Here is an 18,898-nt window from a genome sequence, read left to right as displayed (position 1 = left end):
GCTTCGATAGCATTTAGCTTAGCCCCATTCATTCAATGGTACCATTTAGAGATAAAGTTAGAAGTGACCAAACACATCAACGTTTTTCCTATTTAAGACGAGTAGTTATACGAGCAAGTTTGGTGGTACAAAATAAAACGTAGCGCTTTTCTAAGCGGATTTAAAAGAGGAACTATATTGTATGGCGTAATAGCACTTATGGGAGTACTTCGACTCGGCGCAGTAACACCCTCCCTCTCCCATTATCAGAGGGAGAAGGGGAGCGGACTTTTCAGGCGAGTCGAAGTACTCCCAAAAGTGCTATTACGCCATAAAATATAGTTCCTCTTTTAAATCCGCTTAGAAAAGCGCTACGTTTTATTTTGTACCACCAAACTTGCTCATATAACTACTCGTCTTAAATAGGAAAAACGTTGATGTGTTTGGTCACTTCTAACTTTATCTCTAAATGGTACCATTGAATGAATGGGGCTAAGCTAAACGCTATCGAAGCGTCGCAGCGCGCTCCAGCGCTTACGTGCACGCACACAGATGATAGAGGGATGTATCAACAATTCTTAGTTAAGGTAATAATATATTTTAATATTGAAAATGAGTAGACTATTCCTTTAAGCACTACTTGGACGGTAATTGCAGTGTTTCTCATACATTGATTTATTTGTGGCGTGCCGCCACAGAATCAACACTGGCCACCACTAATAGATTTTTCATGATTACCATTTACATTTTTATTTTAATATTTAAAATGGATTACAGGAGTCATCATAGCCTCACGAATAACTTGTGAATTATGTCCTCCCACCCCCTGAAACATATCTGCGAAGCTAGTTCAAAACATATTGCGTTAAAATGTGTACACAAAAAAAAAACATTGAGCAACTTTCTGTTATGATCATTATGTGTATGACATGTATTCTTACCCGAAATTGTGGTCCACAACAGCTTGAAGTACAACTGAATGCCATCCCTTGCAATTGTAATACGCTGTAGAATCTTCTTGTGCAGCAATAATAGGGATGTGGCTGCCATCTATTGCACTATACCCATGTTCAGCGAACCCATTTATGGTCAGTTGAAGAGCTTCCCCCTTGGGCAGGCTGATGAAACAATTTTGAAGCGTTTTCTTCAATGTCGCAGTGACTTCGAGAACTAGTGTAGAGACAGTGGACATTACAACACCAAAAAGGCGACTGATCATACGGTACTCGCCAGGGGTAGCATACCACCAACGAATTGACAAGTTGAACCGAAGTAAAAAAAAAAAATTCTGCTTTTTCCAAGAAACATGTTCTAAATAAACAACAGAGTTTCCACATCTAATTTGTGACCCGCTGGCATGTTGTTCAAACTGTAAATAAATCCAGTTCCACAAAGGTATCCGTTTGGGGCGGGACAGGCTAGCTTCTCTGTACATTACACATCACAACCTAATGTAACAAATTATCCGGGATGTGTCTGGGCACACGCACAGATTCCGGAAAATGACTGCCAGTTTGAACAAACCAAAATCAAACTATACCCAGACATGTTTTCCCTGTATTTTCCAGGATCTCTGTGTGAAAGGGGCTTATGGGGAATTTCAGGCACCTCTTACTAGAGGTCTTCAAGGGTCTACTTAGATCCGAAAACCCGAGGTCTGACCATGTATCACATGTGCCTCGGACACCGGTCGGGTACAATAATAGCGGCATCTGGTCTCGGGTAATTTAAAATGAATGTGTTTTTGCAGAACGGACCCGAGAAGACCCGAACTCTCTCGCGTGTGTGCGTCCATGTCTTTTCAAACCTCTTTGTTTGCCAAGAGCGCTTGCGACATTGTGTGGCTGGTTCATTTTCGTTGAGACAGACATGTCAGTCAATTTTAAATGTACATTTTAGCGGTTACCTTGGTGTCGTCGTCAGATAACAAAGTAAAACAAATGGAGTAGCTCGCCAAATTGGTTGCGAGACCAGCGGGGTTTCTTTCTGTCTGACTGCTGCATGCGGGGCTGTAGACTGCACACACGTTAGTGGCGTTTACATTCGGGTCCAGTCGGGTTAAAATAAAATTGCCACTAGTTCGGATCGGACTGGGGTCTAATTTTCTCGGGTTTGGCTCGGGTTAGGTCTTTATATATTTATGCACGTCGGGTTCAGAGCCTACCACCTTCTTCAAATATACCTAAATGTTTCAAAAAAATGCTCACTAAGAACTATAACCCATCAAAGTTTGAAGCAATGTTGAGTCAATGGGTTTGTCCAGCAGATTTTTCAACAAAGTGCACCCGATCACTTAGAAAGATCATAGCACACCTTTCTTTAATGAGCCCTCATTTATGGGTCTATGACAAATGATCCGGGACGGGATACGTGCCGAAGGTTTGACTAGATAAAGAAAAACAAGAAGTATGACGAATAAAAATAGTTGATGCTTTGCACATGACTCTGGATAAAAGGAATGAACACACCAGTATGCAAACATATGCACACAACTTTTCTCTGAACAATAAATTATGCTACACCTTTGATATCCATATGCTGGCTTTACTGGGAATATAACTGTCTGATGTTACAGAATTGTATTGCAAAACAGCAGAGAAATATGTAGGGATAAACTTGAATTTCTTCTGTAAAGCATGAATATAGATAATGTGCACTGTAGAGCTCATAAAAACTGCAGTTTGAAATATCAGACCGAAGAAGGGGCCGGGTCTTGAGCAAGGCAGGTGAAACCTATTTATTATTCTCTTTCATCTTTGTCTGTGCTTTAGTTTCATATACGGCTCTTTTTCCTCCTTGGAATTGTGTTTTTCACACCTATGCCCCATTATTTATTTCATGATTTATTTTTTACATATATATTATCACTGCTAAAGCATTTTTTTGTGACAAGAATGCCCCTGTTTTCGACCAGGGATAACAAAAACTCATGCTAACCAGATTATGTATTTGAAAGCATTCTTTCCAGAAATTTCTGCTCACTTCCCAATAGGCATTGAGAGAAACATGACCAAGCCATGGGCTGAGTTCCTCAGTGTTTCACAATAAAAAATTCCCAATAGTTTCCACAGCATTTTCATGGAAGAGATTTTTAAAGCACTTTGGCTGTTTAGCGATAGTGTGAAAGTTATCTGTCTGCGAGGAATATGTTGAGCTCTGGGCGAGGAAATGATCTGGATGTGTGGGAGTGTCAAGGGTCAAACTGTCACCATTTAGACATTTCCTGTTTTCGGCGAGAGCCATCTTTTATGAACAGGTTGAAGTAAAGAAAGGTAAAAAGACTTTTTACCTATTTATCTTTCTACAGTTTGTGTCTATTTGAGTATCTGCATCGCCTGATTTATCTGTAAGCTGTAGCCTGATACACATGGAAATGATTACTGTCTTCTTGCTGACAGACATTCAGGCCTGTCCTGGCAGATGGAACAGTCCAGAATTTTTTCTACTCAAAAATATTTGTTAGTTTTGTCATTTTTGAGCACAAGAAGAAAAGAAAAGCAATAAGAGTAAAAATGGATTGGGTGATTTTCCAGTTGAGTTATTCGCATAGTTAATTTCCAGCAGAGCAAGATCTCCGCTTATCACTGTTCCAGAATCCTCTTCCCTCCATCAGCTGTGGGAACGTAAACACGGAAAATCTCACAGGGATGACACTTTGTTGCTGTCTCTAGCAGCACACATTGACAATTTACTATGAATTTAAAGAAAGTTTTCAATGCATTTCACAAGCGTATTGTTTTTCAAATACATTCAGCACACTTTATTTCTCATATGCACTTCTGCTTGCGCCACTTCATGGCTGTGACAGATGAGAGGATGGAACCTTTCTGCATTTACCAATCCTTGTTAATGTTTGTTAATGTCAATACAGTTATTCGAGTTAGTTCAAGTTAGTTCATGGTGCATTTAGTTAACTTTTCATTTTAAGAATATGCTAAAAATAACATGAACTAAACTGTTAAGTGAAAGTGTAAGACGCAAGTAAGCAAACATTGAACACCAGCCATTTAATGATGAGAAATATTAAACAACCAATTGTTATAATCAGAGAAGCAAACTAAATACACTTGTCTGAATTTGGTTTGTTTTTTAATTGAAGATATATAAAGCTAATATAATTAGTGTAACATATTTCCCAATATGACAAGATAAGAAACATTAATGGTGTTGTTTCAACATAATATGTGTAAGAATAATGAGTGTGTGCATATTGTGAATGAATTTTCTAAATTCTTGGTAGCCTTTAGTAGATTCATTGCCTAAGAAAGTTATTCATGAAACAAAGGCTATATATAATAATATTAGTGACCATTTGTTTTATTGACGCAGCCCACTTTGCCCAGAATAGGAAAAGCTTTGTGTGTGTGTGTGTGTGTGTTTTGGCTCAATTTACTGCACATTGACATGGTTTTAAGCCAAGCTTTTACATCAAGGACGAAGCAATTGTTCACCTTAAGCTATTTCACACTTGTAAGATAGGTGGCGCTAATGGACAAGCTTCACTTGTGCACACACAGAACTGAGCAGCTGAACAAAACCCCACCTTCCAGCACAGAGAGCTAAACAAAACTCATCAAAAACAAAGAGAGAAATTAAATGTATTCGTATGAGCAGTGCAGATGAGTTTGATATTGAATGGACTTGTGCTTAAGAAAGCACATGATGTTACAGAGACTGATATAGACAGTTTCAGCAGTAACAACATAAACAAGCGGCTGTCATGGTCCGCACGTAACTTCCGGTAAACTCCGCTAAGAATAAATAACAACAAAGTTCTTTAAACGTAGTTTATTTATATAACAAGCAAAAAACAACACCACATAGATTACCTAGGAAACCAAAACATTTGTTATTTTTGATGAGGCATTTGTTCAAGAGATCAGTTTAGCAACTAGTCAGACCATTAAAAAAACTGAAACCGGAAGTAAAGTTCGGATCCAGACGTGTATCGCGTCAGTGCACGTGCTTCCGATGAAACCGTCTGGATTTCACTGGATTTCAGTCAGTGTTGCACTTCCTTCTTTCAATGATGTAAAAACCATCATTTTGCATCATTGAAAGAAGGAAGTCCTATATCTTTGTAGAGGGGGTGAAATGCTCCTTTAATACTCGTATTTACAAGGAAGTAAAGACTATATTAACTGCTGTTGGAAGCTGATCTTCCAATTATGGTAAAGAGCATCAGATTTCCGCCAGGTATTTTTAGCCAATCACAACACACTGGATAGCTGGCTAACTAAGCAAATAATATATGTTTACCTGTGTGACATAATTATCCTACGTTTAATATTTTGAGTTAAATAAAACATAAAGAAGCACTTTTATACTAAACGTCTACTTCTTTTGAGCTGAAAACCACTATGTTGCATTATAATTGTTTTAATGACATATATCATTGTAATATATTTGATCAATTATAATATCATATATCATTGGGGCAGTCGTAACCCAATAGTTATCTTTTCGTGTCTCACAGCCGGAATATTAATACATAAATACGTTACAGTATAGGCCTACACGATGAATAGCACCCCGAATAATGTCAATTCTCTTCAAGATATAAGTCAAGAAAGAAACACAAATAATAAAAAGTAGTAAAAAAGTATTAAAGTAAAATTTATTAGTTAGTTATAGTTAAGTATATATTTGTATGTGTGCTCAGAACTGTTCATGTCATCTTCTGTTTACTGCAGTCAGTTTTCTGTGTTTGAGCTCCCTGTGTTGCCATTCTGCGTACCAACAGCGGGTCCGAGCACATGTTTTAAAGCATTTAATTGGATAAGGGATTTCGTAGCACCATCACGAAGTAGAAAAATGCATGCTTTCTCGTGCTGCGACTCACCACGCACAGTACACTTTAAAAAATTACTCCGGAGGGTATTAAATACAACCCATTATAATTAGTTATATAAGTAAAATACAAAAAAATGGGTACATTATACCTACACTATCTAATTTTTTAACAGTAATAACTGCAACACTAAAACATTAGTAACATATTCCCTAAAATATTAGCTTTGGCAATGCAATCCATGCGGGACTGAGAGCCACTGTTTTCCATGAGCTACAGGTAAATGTTTAATTAATGTTTAATGTTTATATCATCATGAATAGAAATGTTAAGTTGTTTAACAGTAAAATCTAACAGAATTGTAGTCATTTGTATGCTTCTCTGTCTCTATTGTCAGGTCTGAGGTTTGCTATTCCTGGATAAGAACTTAATACTGTGCAGTTTAAAACAAACAAATTCAATATAAATATCAATTTTAAATCAAATATTGTGTTTGTGACGTGATCAGGTATGGTAGCCCATACTCAAAATGTCATTGAAAGTCACGCATTAAAAGCAATGAATGCACACACACCTGGATATTTGGGCAGCTCTCAATGGCCGTGAAACTTAAACCAGCGACCTTGGGCCCAACTCTGGCCACTACTGCCAAATTGAGTTTGACCTTTAAACTTGGTTGAACGCAAGACCCTAGAGCCTGTGCACATGAAAGTGTGATTTTGCATGAAACAGTCATAAAAATGAACTAGTTGACATGTTACATTCATTAAGTATGGCCTGTACTCTAAACGTTGATATGATACTTCATCGTAGAAAATGGGTGGTAGGGCCCAAAATTCTTTAAGGCACCCAGAGTTCCCCAGCCCATTGCTACAACAAAAGCAAAGGTTTTGAGTAAATTTGAAAGATCTATTAAAAGGAGCATCATTAAAAAGAACGTGTTACTGAGGCACCCAACCTGTTCATGTTTGATAGAGCAACAGAGCGTGTTTGACAGCAACAGGCCCTTTGCAACAGCAGATGGCACAGCCAGCAGGGCATAGAGGCGCTAGAGGTTATGCAAGAGAATCATCACAGTTTGATCATTCCTATCCAGCTGTCAAACACATGCAGAAAAGCATCACACACTTCACACCAATGCTGATTGAAACGGTACAGACGAGATTAGGTTCAGGAACATTGAACTTTAGTGGGGAAATGGCTCTTTGATACTGGCCTGATTGGGAAACAGATGGTCAGAACTGCTGCTCGTGGCCTCTCCCCATTTCCGGCCTCTCAAGGGTACGCAAGGTTTCAGTGGGATGTCAAATGCGGCTCAGATGGCTAATTTTCCTACTGTGTTACTTTTCTGTCATATAGCAAGCATTTGTGGTTTTTGAAATAATATGAGATAAAATATGCTACTGTTTTGATGGCTGATTATTGGCATTTAACCAACAGGGTTTTAAACCTGCGGTCATTTAGCTAGTTAGGACAAAGTCATATTTAGGGGATGGCAAAGATAGCTACAACTGTCTGTTGTTGTATGTCTCTCTTTTTTGTTACATTTTAGGAAACATTGAGGCATCTTCTCATTTTCATTTCAAATGTAAATTTACAGTACAGTGTTTTAAAGAGACCCTAAGCGTGTGAATTATCTGAATGGAAGGATGAAGCAAAACATCCTACAGAACTGAGCCTGAAGAAAAAGAATTGGATATATTCCAGTCTGGAGAAAAAAAAACTAGAGTGTCATCATATTGTACTGTACACTATACCTATTCCCTACAGTGTGAGGTCTGTCATAACTGTATGTCAGGGTTGCAAAAGCATGTGCAGCTCCTCCGGCATGATGGAAACCTCTGGTGCAGCAGTACATTATTATTTGACAACTGTTGCGGTCTACACGTTTTTTTTCTCTGGACTTAACGAGTTTCACCCTAATACACTACATTGCACATCATCTTTGTTGTCTTACTCACAGTGTTAATTTTGACAGCAGATTTTTGATTAGTTTTAGTCATAGTCTTTTGACTAAAATGCAATATAGTTTTTTTTTTTTTTTTTTTGCAAACAGAAAAATACAATATTTACAGATGAAAAATGCAATATAGTTTTAGTCAATCTGTAAGGAATGGGCACATGCCCATTCATCATGTCATCACCTCTTACAAACTGGATTATGGACACTATCTCTCCTTCTACATCTACTTCCTGTTTGTCATCTATTTAAATCATGCTGTAGCCATGTTCACATTGCAAATTGTTGTCAGTTTACCTGTGTGCCAAAGCGTATCATTGTTCCATTGTCTATTTCAGTGTTTCCCAAAACCAGTCCCACATGGCACCCCTTCCAATATGTTTTAGATCTCTCCTTATATGAAACAATGATTCAGCTCATCAGCTTCCTTACAGAATGTTGGAGATGTATCCCTAATTAACACACTAACAAGTTGATGAGTTTAATCGGGTGTTTTATATAGGGAGACATCTTAAACATCCTTGTAGGGGCAACAACTAGGACTAGATTGGGAAACACTGGTCCATTGTTCATGTTCACATCCCATGTTCAGTTCAATTCAATTTTATTTATATAGCGTTTTTCACTATTGTTTAATTGTTTCAAAGCAGCTTTACATTAATAGATGCAGGAGAAAAGGACGAGACAGGGAAAGAGAGAAACAAAATCCTATTAGCATAGGGTATTGGGGTTTAATATCCACTTGGTTACAGACAGGCCCCCAGAAGTCTGTCCCAACCACCGCCGCATTAAGTTTAATCTTTATTTTTTTTTAAATTTCCTCTTGAGCAGGGGCGTTGCTAGACATTAAGCTCTACTGGGCGCACAGGCCCCCCATTTTTTGCTGACTTTTTTTAAAGCATGCACAATAGAAGTGCAACATTTCTATACAATGTCTTTTGCTTAACCCTTCTATATTCTACACTATTCTACAGTGCAACAGGTACTGTGAAAGATAATTATGTATTTAAAAATATTTAAGTATAATGATAGCAATGATTAATGTCGTTTTTTAAAAACAATATTTTTACAATATTTTAAGAAACCAGTCATTTTATGACTGCTATATTAAAGTAATCTCAGTCATAGTTACTGCTAACTGTTTATGAAGTGTCCTAGAGTTAGTATTAGTAAACTAAATAGTGGCCTAAACAGTGGCACTAACAGTCAAAATGACACATTTTGTTAGCAAAATACTCTAAATGTGCCAAAACATTTAAAATATGCAACAAAAGCAAAATTTGCCTTCAAACGACACAACTTGCACACAAGTACAGTATATGAGCTCTTTTAGTCAATCATTACACAATGGACAACAAAATACAAAGTACAGAACCCAGTGCGAATTATTGTACCATTGCTTGTCATTGTAATGGTGGAGGGTGACAGCCTACCATCTAACCTATGTTGAAGATATAAAAGCACAATGTTAATGGGGCATTCTCTGGGGTCCTCGCGTTGCAAAGAGCACCAGGTGACGAAAAGGTTCCATTTAAATGCGTAAGCCCGTCTTGTGGACGGCGCTCGTGCCGCGTCGATGGTGTTAGATACCGCTTGCGATAAATCACCTAAACCTTGCGCGCGCTCAACGACCACACATGGAGATCCCACAGGTCGGGGCGCGGGTGCCATAATGTGCCCCCTCCTTGAGAAAGAAGGTCCTTCCTCAGGGGAATCCGCCAGGGAGGGGCTGTCGTGAGGAGCATTAATTCTGGAAACCAATTCCTGGTCGTCCAGTACGGGGCGATCAGTAAAAGGCTCTCCTCGTCCTGTCTGACTTTGCACAGTGTCTGTGCGATTAAGCTCACTGGAGGGAATGCGTATTTGCGCATCCCCCGCGGCCAGCTGTGTGCCAACGCATCCACGCCGAGGCTGCCCTCGGTTAGTGAATAAAATAGGCGACAGTGGGTATCGTCCGGCGACCCAAACAGATCTTCCTGCACACGAGCAAACTTCTTCCAAATTAGCTGAACCGTCTGGGGGTGGAGTTGCCATTCGCCAGGGCACGCAGCTCGGGAAAGCCCGTCTGCCGCTGTATTGAGCGACCCCGGGATGTAAATGGCACGAAGGGACCTCAGAAGCTTCTGACTCCAAAGGAGGAGATGACAAGTGAGATGCGACAGGTGACGGGAGTGCAAACCACCTTGACGGTTGATATACACAACGGTAGCAGTGTTGTCGGAGCGTACTAGTACATCCTTCCCTCGCAGCTCCGTAGTGAAGCGTACAAGTCCCAGATATACAGCCCACAACTCGCGGCAATTGATGTGTCAATGCATCTTGGGTGCTGTCCACACCCCCGAAGCTGTAAGCTCGTCGTACGTGGCTCCCCAGCACGTGTCGGACGCATCTGTGTGAACAACAGCATGCAGAGAGACCTGTCTCATGGACACACCGGCCCTGAGAAACGCGGGGTCTGACCACGGGGGGAATGTTAGGCGACACGCAGGTGTAATGGTTACACGATGGATGCCGGCATGCCACGCTCTCCTCGGGACTCGATCGTGAAGCCAACGCTGAAGCGGTCTCATATGGAGCATCCCGAGCGGTGTCACAGCCACGACTGCTGCCATATGCCCCAGGAGCTTTTGAAATTGTTTCAGCGGGACCGCATTCTTCCCTCGAAATGAACCAAGGCAAGTCAGAATTGACTGGACGCGCTCTTCTGTCAAACGCGCCGATAAATCGATCGAGTCCACTTCCATCCCAAGAAAAGAGATCCTCTGCGTGGGGCAGAGTTTGCTCTTTTCCCAGTTGACCCGAAGACCCAAAAGGGCGAGATGCCGAAGCGTTAAATGTCTGTGCTCGCAAAGCGTCCGCCGAGAATGCGCTATTATAAGCCAATCGCCGAGGTGAGCCAATATGCGAACACCGCTCTCTCTGAGGGGCTTTAACACCGCCTCCACTACTTTCGTGAACACACGGGGAGAGAGAGACAGCCCGAACGGTAAAACTTTGTACTGATATGCCCGACCCTCGAACGGAAACCAGAGACGAGGGAGAATGGACACATGAAAGTACGCGTCTTTCAGGTCTATTGCAGCAAACCAATCTTGGGGGCGAATTGAATTGAATATTTGCTTCGGTGTTATCATTCTGAAAGACCTCTTCTAAAGAGATTTGTTCAGAATGCGCAAATCCAACATCGATCATAACCCACCGCCTTTCTTGGGTACTATGAAATACGGGCTGTAAAAGCCTGACCTCATCTCGGTTGGAGGGACCGGCTCGATTGCATCCTTCGCTAGCAGGATTTCGACTTCTGCACGCAGTACATGTGCATCGGACACTTTCATCGTGGTGAAACGAATGCCCGAGAATTTGGGTGTGTGCCGGTTGAATTGTATTTCGTAACTGAGGCGGATCGTGCGTAAAACCCAACGAGACGGGCTGGGAAGCTGAAGCCAAGCCCCCAGGGGCCGCACGAGGGGAATTAACAACACTACCGGTGTACCCGCGGTGGGGCAGCGAAGCGAGACAGGTGGGACTGCCGGTGCATCTGCGGTGACAGCATAAACATCTACAGTATGTGTGTGTGTGACACTGACCTGAGCCCGCTGTGGGTGACGGTCGTCTGGTCTCCTCTGCGGAGAGCGCAGACTCCAATGAGGGTGCTGGTGGTCTGGTCTCCACCGCGGAGAGCTCGGACTCCTCAGGACACCCGCTGGCGATAGAGGAGAGGGAGGATGAGCATGTGAATGCCCACTCACGTCTCTCTCGATCCTCTGGAGACCTGGAGAAGGAATAGGAATGCACTCTTTTTGTGGTTTGTGGGTGCCGGCTGAGAAGCCGGCGGAACAGAAACAAAACGAAACCAAAGATTTTCCACTCGGTCCTCTACCGGTGGAGGGAGCGGTGCGTTCACCGTCTCCCATAGAGTGATCCCATCCAAATCCAGGTCGCCCGTCTCAGGGCCGCTTCGTCTTCCGTTTGCCACGGGAAGCGGGTGGGGCGGGCTGCCGACGGCTGTTCCCCCTCCGTGGCCTGGAAGACGTCCTAGCGGGGGGGTGGATGCAGCCGCCACAGGGCGCCCTCGGCGAGGAGCAGACGGGGCAGCCGGCACTAGAGGGTGAGATGCAGGTCTCTCAGGGCAAAAGACTCCACCGACTCACCGAAGAGGCCAGTCTGGGACACTGGAGCATCCAAGAACTTGTTCTTCTCCGCATCCGACATGTCCGCCAGACATAACCATAAGTGGCGTTCCTGGACCACCAGCGTGGACATGGCACGACCAATCGCCTGCGCTGTCACCTTCGTAGCGTGGAGAGCCAAATCAGTGGCAGCCCGGAGCTCCAAGAGGACATGCGAGTCGTGTCCTCCCTTGTGCAGGTCCCTCAAGGCCTTCGCTTGGTGAACCTGCAGCAACGCCATTGCGTGCAGGGCTGAAGCTGCCTCTCCACATGCCTGGTGGGCAGCGTCCGTTAAACCGAAAACAGCTGCATCGCGACCCCCCGCTCCACGGGAGGGATTCCCGTATAACCCTTAGGGCTCCGCTGGTGAGGGAGGTGAGGGGGGAGGGCTGAAATGGCCGCAATCTGGTCGAAAACGGCGACTTACAAGTTCTAGTTAGCTCCTCGTGCACCTCGGGGAAGAATGGCACTGGAGGAGAGGGTTGTAAAACCCAGGCAGCTCCGAAGAACCAATCATCCAGATGGGACGGTTCGGGCTGAGGGGGGTTGACCCACTCTAACCCTACCTTCTCCGCCGCTCGAGCGAGCATGGCCACCATCTTTGGATCGAACTCCGGCGTCACAACCCGACCGGAGGGAGGAAGGGCGTCGGGATCCACGTCAGAGGGAGGGGGCCCACCCTCGGATGTTGTGGTTTCTGTGGAGCCAGAGGGAGGCACAACAGATTCTACCGACATCGTAGAACACAATGCTGCAGTCTCCATTGGCACTTCTGCCGGCTGTGGACGAGGAAGCTGAGAGCCGGAGGACGAATCCCCAGACCGGTTCAGCACAGTGATGCGGAGGTCATCCTTTGAGAGCCTCACAGCCGCACCGTGGCGACGCTCAGCACTCGCAGGACGCGGGTTGCGTTTTTCCCGGAGGAAAGACAAACATCTCCGCAAATCCAAAAGGGACATGTTCTCGCAGTGAGAACACTTACCCTCAGCAAACGCTGCCTCCGCGTGCTCGATGCCCAAGCACAAAAGACAACGCACGTGACCGTCCTTCGGACCCATGTACTTTCCGCAACCAAGATCGCACGGACGAAAAGCCATCCTTAAAAGGACGCTGATCTCCGGATATACGAGAGAGTGGCTGCCTTTAACAAGGCACAAAGCTCTTCGTATCACTCTTTTAGGGAAATTCACTCAGATGCTCAGTTGATGATCCGCACAGGGAAAGGCAACGCACACACTAAACTCAAAACAAAAAAGATGCAGAGCCGTGTAATACTGCGAAGCGTCCGCTGTGGTACTGCTAGTCCAACCAACTTCAGCAATCGATCCCAACAGAGTAGAGTAGCTTCTCAGTAGCAGATACTGCCGGCTTTCGAAGCGAATAAGCTAATTTCCATATTTGCACCTGCTGCCCATATAGGCACCTGGCGAGGCGGCATCAGCACCATGCAAATATCTCAATGCCAAGTTCATTGGCGCTCCAGCAGCACACGAAGCAGATTGGTCTCTCCAAGCGAGTTCCCAATTTGTCGGTTACGACGTGACATCGTAGTGACCGACTGAAAGGGAACAGTATAGTAAAATGAGGAAGCTGTGTTCATGTTATTCCTACATTTCTCCCACTATGAGCGTTTTCCCCTTTGCTTTGTGTTCTGCTGCTACAGAAAACAGACCCTCTCTGTTAATGTCAGTCTATCCAGGGATGCTTTCTAAAATCGAGGTTTATCAATACTTGAGTAGGAGTGTTGGTAATGAGGCGTGCTACATCGCATCATTTATATTGCATGATGGGTAGGACACAGCGATAAAAGAGAGAATGGGTAGATGGACAGTACTAGAAATGACACCGACTGACCTGAGAGAACATTTAATGATATAATCTTTAGCTGAAGCACATTCATCTTATTTCAGCTCATATAGCATGCTAGATGAGACCAGATGCATCTGTCTCCCTCAACAACAATCTCCTTTCTAATGACAGTCCAAAGTCGCTCGTCGAGAGAGTTGGAGCGTGTGCTAGTGTGGAGAGAATGTTAAGAGTTCTCATCAAAGCGCAGCTATTGCACTCATGCAAACCCCCGCAGGTGAATACATCTGTTTTTATGAGTTTCTCTGACCAGGTTCTCTTCTTTTCTGCTCTCCTTTTCAGATGGATTTCTGAATTATTTATGTCTTTCATTTTCATCGATCACTGTTTTATCCATGGGCATCTCCAGGAATACGTCCATCTATGTTTTAAACATGATCTTCTACTGCGTTACTTGTTTCTCATAATAACCTTTTGGCCAATTCACTCTTTATGCACACCAACCTCCCTTTAAAAGCCTTCGTTTTAAATGAAAATAGCTGGATTGTCAAAAGACAAAAGTCATGTCTGGTTGCTTATTTTACACTTTAAGGGATAGTTTACAGTTTAAGAAATATTTGTTGCTCCAAATTTTGTCGTGCAACAGCAGTAGTTCATGGTGGTGAGGTACAGAAAATGTATGGTTGGCCATACAGCTCCACAACACAACAATAATTAAAGTCATCTGAAGTCATATGATAGCTTTGTGCACTCTTAAAATGAATGTGTTAAATTAACACATCTTGTGTCTAGTTAAGGACAACAAATCTAGTGTGTTGTCCTTAACTTAACACATCTCTGTGTTATTTTTGGAATAACACACTTTGTGTTGTTTTAACACATCTTGTGTTGTCCATTTCATTTATTTAAGCTCACATTCTACACGAAATGACACACAATGTGTTAAAACAACACATAACGTGTTAAATAGTTTAACACAAAACAATGTGTTAAAATTAACACATCCTTTCTTAGAGTGTGTAATGAACAAACATTATTACAGTTCTTTTAATTGCTGGAACACAATTTTTGCAACTGCTGCTCCTACCTTTTCAAACAAAATCACAAAACACGCACACATACATATACATACACTGTAAAAAATGTCTGTAGAAATTACAGTATTAATGGGTATTACTGGCAACTAGCTGCCAGTAACTTACTGTAGATTTTACATTTATGTTATTTACTGACAACAGTTTGTTCAAAGTTAAATGGACATGAAACATTTTCAGTCTTTATCTTTTACAGTAAGTTACTGGCAACCAGCTGCATAATTACAGCAAATTTTTTACAGTGATTATACATTTGCTATAACCAGATATTTAATTCTATAAACATTTTGTGTTTTCATTGGATTTAACTTTGTGAGAAACATGAACGAAAAAATACAGTTAAATATACTGTATACAAATAGGCTTATTACTGTAATAAAAAAATTGTGTGAATCTTATCTCCATCCTCTCCTGCTCTTTGACAGCTTCCTCATCCCTTACGTCCCTTAGTCTTACTCTCTCTTCTCTTTATGTAATTCTTACTCCTCTTTCTTCAATTTTCATTCCTCTTCTTCTCACTCCTCTTACTCTTACTCTTCTTCCTCTTACTCTCTCTCTCTCACACACACACACACACACACACACACACACACACACACACACACACACACACAAATATCACTCTATTCTTTAGCGCTTCATATTCAGAATAAAACATTGTTTATATTGAAACAATAAATGAAACTAGTATTATTCATACAGTTTTTTTTCTTTCACTCGTTTCTATCTGCATGGGATTTTGTAAACGGTTGAGTTTTCAGAATGATTCTGTTGTTGCTTATGGTTTTACACTAATTTCTTTTCAAAACAATTAAGCAATTTTGCCTCATTTTTTTTGCCTCAATTTTTCCAAATCTCATTGCTGTTCATTTAGCAAGTGAATTTATTTATAAAGTACCTTTACATTAATTGATTACAAATGTTTTGGACACATTATCACACTGGTTACTACAGGCTCAATAGTTTGACAGTATGTTGACAGTCATTTGCTTTAAGGAACCTGATCAGTTTATCTCCCAGTCTTCTCACTCTCTCATTCTCTTTCACTGAGTATTTTCTGTGTATTTTCTCAACTAACATGCCTTTTTGACAGCTGCCGTCTGTGCTGGTGAGGTGTCACGGCCGCCTCCGCCTGCCTCCTGGACCCACATCTGCTCTCTCTCTCGCTCTCATTTTCTCTTTTCTTTCTTTTTTCTTTCTTCATGTTCAGAAATACACACACAGTATCTGTGAAGTGCTGGCGGTTAACACAGACAGTAATTTCAACAGTTTGTATGTATGTGGTGTTGCATAAAAAAGTGTATGATACAATATTAAGAATTTATATTTATGCATGTGGGCAGATGTTAAATGTGACTTCTAATTTGATTAAACCAGTGGTTTAAACACATGTAGTATGTGAACAATTCTGCTTGCAAAGTTCTCAAAATGGCTTAGCTGAGGCCACACCACTTCAACGTGATGCCCAGCCAATGCCTGACCAATGACCAATGGCGGAACAAGTTTAATTCGCTTACCCGTTCACAACCCCCAATAGTATTTATATATATAAATATATATATGTATCTATCTCAGGGGGTTATCTCCTCCTAGGAGTTTTCCCCCTGGGCTAGTCAGGAGAGTTTTTCCTCCTAGGGTTTTTTTCATCCCCTGGAGAGTCCGCCATCTTTGGCTTAACTTACTACTTTACTGTGTACGTTACATTATTACTACGCTCGCTTTTCTATGCTTTTCCTCTTACATCTATTAATGTAAAGCTGCTTTGAAACAATTAACAATTGTGAAAAGCGCTATATAAATAAAATTGAATTGAATATTTGTAGTGCTAAGGCTCAGTGTTTTCATGTGTGTATGTAAGTGCCTACAATTGCCAGATGAGTGTTTTCCCAATAATAACAGGTGATTTTCGTTTTTCATGTAATTAAATAATTTAGTTTCGTTAGAGAGAGCAAACCCACTAAGAACTTAATTTGTCTGCTGCCTGAATTCAGCGGAGCTGAACGCGCGTCATATCACAGAGCAGCAGGTGTCAGATTTCATTTATTTCTGTCAGAGTGTGCGAGACGAGCTGACCGACCAGACGATGGCAGAAGCCGCGTGCTTACTCGTTTTTGTTATAATATACATATATAAACCCATCATTCAAGCAGCACTTTATGGAGAAGTAGCCAGTTGCTCTGCTTGGGACTGGCGGGTTCATTACCAGCTGTTGCACTCGCATTGCACACAAATTCATACGCAATTTAACGCAGCGTACGCAAGCACTGCTTTTAAACAGTTGCGTAGTTTAAAAGTGAAAGTAATATGTGCAGGTCTGCATGCGCATTTATAAGCCCCTGCTGGGAAAATTCTGTCACCGCGGCAACCCTTATATGGGTACATTTCGAATTCTACGAAGTTAATGGGAAACTAGACAAGACTTACGCTGTGTGTAAAATTCTCATCTCAGGTATATAATTGTCATTGTCTTAAAGCTGCTAAAGTTCAGTTTTTTGTGAGAATAGTTGCACTTGACTTTACAACTTGACTGATGAAAAATTTGCCTTGTTGTGTACAATAGAATTCTGATGCATCGCAATGCATCGTAGAATCGAACTGAATTGAATCGTTACCTGGTGAATCGTAATTGAATCGAATTGTAAGGGCAGTGCCAATGCACACCCCTACTATCAGACAGGTGATGGCACGACTGACAGAGTTATGTCAACCTCGAGCTATTTAACAAGTATACTGTAAACTGCTTTTAAAGTAAAAACCTGCTAACTTCTAATCTTCTTCAGTCTTTTGGTTTAATTCATCCAAAATCTTTTTTTGCTAATCACCATTACTGCATTTTCTATTAACAATTAACAGTATTATTCTAATTGTGATATACACTGTGGATTACGTAATTAATGCTTTTCTTTTTTGTTCTTACGCCCTCTGTGTGTACACAGTGACAATTTCTACCAGTACATACTTTGATGGGCTGTTGGTCACAGGTCTCTACACGTCCACCACTGTCCAGTCATCTGCAATCCCAGCATCCTCAGCTTTTGGGTTTGGTAAGTTTTAAAGAACCTCATTAAACACTTGCAAAAGTCTATTTCATTATAGCAAACATTCGTTTAAAACAAAGCAACACGTTCTGTTACATTCCTTAACACCTTTGTATCAGGAAGATTTCATATTTGAAAACAAAGTAACCTTTAAACTTGCAGTATAAAAGTGATTTAATCAATAAAATATTTCGGTCCACTCACGCAGGATCTCTACATTTTGTTAACTGCTCCACAAGTGCAATATAACACTGTTTTAGAGGTCTCCTCAGGTCCAAAGAAAAGTACCCGACCCGAAATGACCCAAATCACTTTATACCCGAACCCGACGTGCATAAATAATTTTTTTTAAAGAACCGACCTTAGACAAACCCGAGAAAATTACACCCGAGTCCGACCCGAACTAGTGGCAATTTTTTTTTACCTGACTGCAGACCCACACGCAGCAGCCATAAAGAAAAAAAAACATTTGCTCCATTTGTTTTATTTTATTATCTGACAACAACACCAAGGTAAGCACTAAAATGTACATTTAAAATTGACTGACATGGCTGTCTCAACGAAAATGAACCTACCGCCAGCTACACAATGTCGCAAGCGCTCTTGATGAGAGGTTTGAAAAGGACATTGACGCACACACGCGAGAGAGTTCGAGTCTTCTCGGCTCCGTTCGGCAAAAACACATTCATTTTAAATTACCCGAGACCCGATGCCTCTATTATTGTTCCCGACCCGTGTCCGAGGCACACGTGCAACTTTTAGACCCAAACCCGATCGGGTCTCGTGTTTTCGGATCTAAGTGGACCCGTGAAGACCTCTACTTTTACTTCTACTCCCATTGTGTACATACACTCTTAGAAAGAATGTGTTATTTTTTTACACATCTTTGTGCGTTAAGCTTTTAACACATTATGGGTAATTTTAACACATTATGTGTCATTTCGTGTTGGTTTTTTGTTAAAATATAACACAAGTTGTGTTAAAAGTAACACAAAATTTGTTGTTTTAATAATAACACAGAGATGGATGGTGTTGTTTTTAACACATTCGTTCTAAGAGTG

General features: G+C 41.7%; 1 protein-coding gene across 1 annotated transcript in view; it reads left to right on the top strand.

Annotated features, from left to right (window-relative positions):
* reln (reelin) overlaps positions 1 to 18,898 on the top strand; it is a 376,800-nt gene that overhangs the window by 30,891 nt on the left and 327,011 nt on the right. The window contains 1 exon segment of the mRNA XM_055173428.2: positions 17,736 to 17,843. Within this exon segment, the coding sequence (XP_055029403.2) occupies positions 17,736 to 17,843 (108 nt within the window).

The sequence above is a fragment of the Misgurnus anguillicaudatus genome, chromosome 15 (assembly GCF_027580225.2).
Source record: "Misgurnus anguillicaudatus chromosome 15, ASM2758022v2, whole genome shotgun sequence".
Taxonomy (NCBI): domain Eukaryota; kingdom Metazoa; phylum Chordata; class Actinopteri; order Cypriniformes; family Cobitidae; genus Misgurnus; species Misgurnus anguillicaudatus.
Note: the sequence above shows the minus strand (reverse complement) of the source record. Positions and strands in the feature narration are given on the sequence as shown.